The 3,068-nt window shown below is 43.2% G+C and overlaps 1 protein-coding gene across 1 annotated transcript; it reads right to left on the reverse strand.

Moving 5' to 3' along the window:
- Window positions 1-1,202: 1,202 nt before the first annotated feature.
- On the reverse strand, window positions 1,203-2,360 carry LOC113465805. Its single transcript, XM_026820638.1, has 3 exons — window positions 2,117-2,360; window positions 1,338-1,762; window positions 1,203-1,259 (listed from the first exon to the last, which is right to left on the reverse strand). Exons 1-3 carry the CDS (start codon window positions 2,358-2,360, stop codon window positions 1,203-1,205), a joined length of 726 nt encoding a protein of 241 aa, XP_026676439.1.
- Between the last annotated feature and the right edge of the window lie 708 nt (window positions 2,361-3,068).

Genomic DNA, 3,068 nt, shown 5'->3' on the forward strand with positions numbered 1-3,068 from the left:
CACCTTTCTAGCAACCCCAAAATTTTCTTTTACTCTCTTTCTCTCTCTCTCCCTCTTTCTCTCTCTCTCTCTCTCTCTCTCTGTCTGCACTCTCTCTCAATTTCTCTCCCTTTTCTCCTTCTTCTCTTTCACACACTCTCTCTCTTTCTTTCTGTGCAATTTTCTAGCAAAATCCTTTCTCGGTACATAACGAAATTCTACATTTAGGTACCCTTCTTTCTCTGTCTCTCTCTTTTCCCCCTCTCTCTTTCTCTTACATTCTCTTTCCCTACTCTCTCGCTCTCTCCCTCCCTCTCTCAGAATTTCTACCTTTTTCTAGCAGCCCGAAACTCTCTCTATCTCTTTCTTTACCTCTCTCTCACCTTCTCTCCTTTTCTCGATTTCCACCTTTCTAGCAACCCCAAAATTTTCTTTTACTCTCTTTCTCTCTCTCTCCCTCTTTCTCTCTCTCTCTCTCTCTCTCGCGCTCTCCCTCCCTCTCTCAGAATTTCTACCTTTTTCTAGAAGCCCGAAACTCTCTCTAGGTATCTCTTTCTTTACCTCTCTCTCACCTTCTCTCCTTTACTCGATTTCCACCTTTCTAGCAACCCCAAAATTTTCTTTTACTCTCTTTCTCTCTCTCTCCCTCTTTCTCTCTCTCTCTCTCTCTCTCTCTCTCAATAAAGATCTCAATAGGATAAGTTTGTTTTCTCTACACTTGGAAGAAAAAAGAGATACAGGAGGGTACTTAAATTCTATCTCTCTCTTCCCTTCTCTCTATTCCTCTCTTTATCCTTCTCTCTCTCCCTCTTATAAGCTTGTTCAGGAGAGCTCACATATTATCTCATAATATTTATCATATAAAATGAGAGGGGCTTGGATGATAGCGCAATGAAAGTATCTTGCTCAAAATATTGCTAGTACCTATATACCTACCTTAGGATATTGTTTGCTGTGATGATTCGAATCGCCCGTTTCGTTCACTTTTTTCTCGTCATGGAGTGGATTGAAGATGGGAAACGAAGGTTAACCGAATCTAGTTGACGGTTAAACCTACATTCACCTGCTTTTAAAACCAGTCCTTTCTACCTTGTGATAACCCCAAACCTCCGAACACTGTGAGAACCCCAAACCTTCGAACACTGTGAGAACCCCAAACCTTCGAACACTGTGAGAACCAGAAACGAAGGTTAACCGAATCTAGTTGACCGTTAAACCTACATTCACCTGCTTTTAAAACCAGTCCTTTCTACCTTGTGAATCTTGTGATAACCCCAAACCTCCGAACACTGTGAGAACCCCAAACCTCCGAACACTGTGAGAACCCCAAACCTTCGAACACTGTGAGAACCCCAAACCTCCGAACACTGTGAGAACCCCAAACCTCCGAACACTGTGAGAACCCCAAACCTTCGAACACTGTGAGAACCCCAAACCTCCGAACACTGTGATAACCCCAAACCTTCGAACACTGTGATAACCTCAAACCTCCGAACACTGTGAGAACCCCAAACCTCCGAACACTGTGAGAACCCCAAACCTTCGAACACTGTGATAACCTCAAACCTCCGAACACTGTGATAACCCCAAACCTCCGAACACTGTGAGAACCCCAAACCTTCGAACACTGTGAGAACCCCAAACCTTCGAACACTGTGAGAACCCCAAACCTTCGAACACTGTGAGAACCCCAAACCTTCGAACACTGTGAGAACCCCAAACATCCGAACACTGTGAGAACCCCAAACCTTCGAACACTGTGAGAACCCCAAACCTTCGAACACTGTGAGAGGGGTTGCCTGTCGAACACTGTGTGTGATAACCCCAAACCTCCGAACATTGTGAGAACCCCAAACCTTCGAACACTGTGAGAGGGGTTGCCTGTTTCACACACACGGAAAAAACCTACGTTAACGGTGAAAGAATTTGGTAGCTTAATCAAGGCTCTTCTGGTAACAAGGAAGTCACACTGTTTCAAATACCAACCAAGGGATAATCAGAATACCTCTATACATAAAAAGCCCGCTCCGAGGCTTAAGTGTAGGGGCAAACAGCCCTAAAGGATGGGTTAAGCTTCTACGAATCTACCCAGGCATGTATTTTTAAGCAAATGGGTTGAAAGAGAAAAATGTCTCACCTGCTGACGACTGTTCATCGGTATCGGACAGAGAAATCGGTTCTGTATCGCTGGACGAATAGGAGGTGGTCGAATCTTTGACCGATTCTCGCGACTCGGAGAGTTTCACCGTTTGGCCGCTAGATTGCGTGCCGAAATTTTTCCCACAAGAGGTTGCGCCAGTCGTGGTGATAGATCGGACGAGACTGATTTGAATCGTTTCCTGGGTGTATTTGGACTGGCGATCTTTTGGTCTTGCCGCCATTGATCGTTGAGGCAGTGTGACTTTTTTTGAATTTATTGAGATTATTTTTTATTGTTCGGATTTTTCTTGAATTTATTTATATTGATTTTATTTATTCTTGTTTGAGGACCTGATTAAGGATGGGTTAAGGACCAACAGTTTTATAAATTAAGTAGATTATGTAAGTGAACGTCCACATGGCTTTACCTCGCCTAGCTCTTGTATGATAAACCACAGCATCATGTAAAATATACCATGTACATAGATACTAAATACTTGGGATATTTATGATGTGCTGTTGTTAAAACTAGACATTCTAATATGATGACAGTTTTTCAAAACACTTTTAAGGCTTCTTTGTCAACAGGTACGTCGCGTTATTGAGTAGGTGCGATGAACTCATGTTGGCGCGACTGTTTTTCTCGTCAATATTGTCGGAGAGGTCAACTTTTTTCCCCACGTTGAAAGCAAAAGTGGCAAATCAATGTAGGTGGAAAACAAGCTATGAACCATAACCGTGTCCAATAAAAAAATAAGTGGCGGGAAAGGGGGGAAGAGGGGAAAAGGAATAGGGGAAGAGGCAAGAGGGAAGAGACTGAGAGGAATATCAGAGGAGGAGAAGTAGGAGGGAGAGTAACACAGAGAACATGAAAACTACAATGTGAAGGGAGGGTAAAAAGGGAAAGAGAAATCGAAAGAGGGAAAAAAGAGAAAGGAAGGGAGGCAAAA

The sequence above is a fragment of the Diaphorina citri genome, unplaced genomic scaffold, assembly GCF_000475195.1.
Source record: "Diaphorina citri unplaced genomic scaffold, Diaci psyllid genome assembly version 1.1 scaffold163, whole genome shotgun sequence".
Classification (NCBI taxonomy): Eukaryota; Metazoa; Arthropoda; class Insecta; order Hemiptera; family Psyllidae; genus Diaphorina; species Diaphorina citri.